The sequence below is a fragment of the Rhincodon typus genome, chromosome 45 (genome assembly GCF_021869965.1).
Source record: "Rhincodon typus isolate 14 chromosome 45, sRhiTyp1.1, whole genome shotgun sequence".
NCBI classification, from domain to species: domain Eukaryota; kingdom Metazoa; phylum Chordata; class Chondrichthyes; order Orectolobiformes; family Rhincodontidae; genus Rhincodon; species Rhincodon typus.
In genome coordinates, this window is record NC_063376.1 from 6989323 (window position 1) to 6990216 (window position 894).

Below are 894 nucleotides of genomic sequence, written 5' to 3' on the forward strand. Positions count from 1 at the left end.
CCCTTGTCCTCCTCTCCCTCTCTCTCTTCCCTTGTCCTCCTCTCTCTCTCTCTCCCTCTCTTCCCTTGTCCTCCTCTCCCTCTCTCTCCCTCTCTTCCCTTGTCCTCCTCTCCCTCTCTCTCCCTCTCTTCCCTTGTCCTACTCTCTCTCTCCCTCTCTTCCCTTGTCCTACTCTCTCTCTCCCTCTCTTCCCTTGTCCTCCTCTCCCTCTCTCTCTTCCCTTGTCCTCCTCTCCCTCTCTCTCTTCCCTTGTCCTACTCTCTCTCTCTCTCCCTCTCTTCCCTTGTCCTACTGTCCCTCTGTCTCTCTCCTTTTCCTCCTCTCTCTCTCTGTCTTCTCTTTTCCTCTCTCTCCTGTCTCCTGTCTCCTGTCCCCTGTCCCCTGCCCCTCTCCCCCCGGGGTACCCACCTTCCACGGCCAGTACGGTGGGGAGGAGCAGGCAGTACCGGAGCAGGGAGCTGGCCATCACGGACCGGGATCAGCACAAACTTCGCGCAGCGGCTCCGCCGAAACTTTCCGTGAGACCCGGGAGTGGGGGGGCGTGACCTGGGGACAGACCCCGCCCCCTCTACCACCCCATTGGTCACCTCCTCCACATGGTGCCCACCCCGGCCCCTCCCATTGGCGTAGGCACCTGCCTGTCACCCGCTGATTGACAGCCCCCTTCCCCAAGTCAATTGCAATGAAACTGACCCAGAAATCCAACATATCTCAGCAAAACCTGCCCTTACAAGTTGCAAAAAGCTGCATTTATCACAGTTCGCCTCCTGAACAAAGCCCAGTTTATTTCTGAGACGTGTTTTCACTTTGGAACGCATGCATTTTATACAATTGCACTGCTATTCGCTGAAAATAACGTAATTCTCTCCCTTCCCCAAACTTTTTTTTGGCTGC

General features: G+C 56.0%; 1 protein-coding gene across 1 annotated transcript in view; it reads right to left on the reverse strand.

The window, feature by feature from the left end:
• LOC109924441 (ephrin type-B receptor 3-like) overlaps positions 1-524 on the reverse strand; it is a 21185-nt gene extending 20661 nt beyond the window's left edge. Inside the window, exon 1 of the mRNA XM_048620046.1 lies at positions 409-524. Coding sequence (XP_048476003.1) covers positions 409-466 — 58 coding nt within the window. The 5' untranslated portion in view covers positions 467-524. The remainder of the gene's footprint in view (positions 1-408) is intronic.
• Between the last annotated feature and the right edge of the window lie 370 nt (positions 525-894).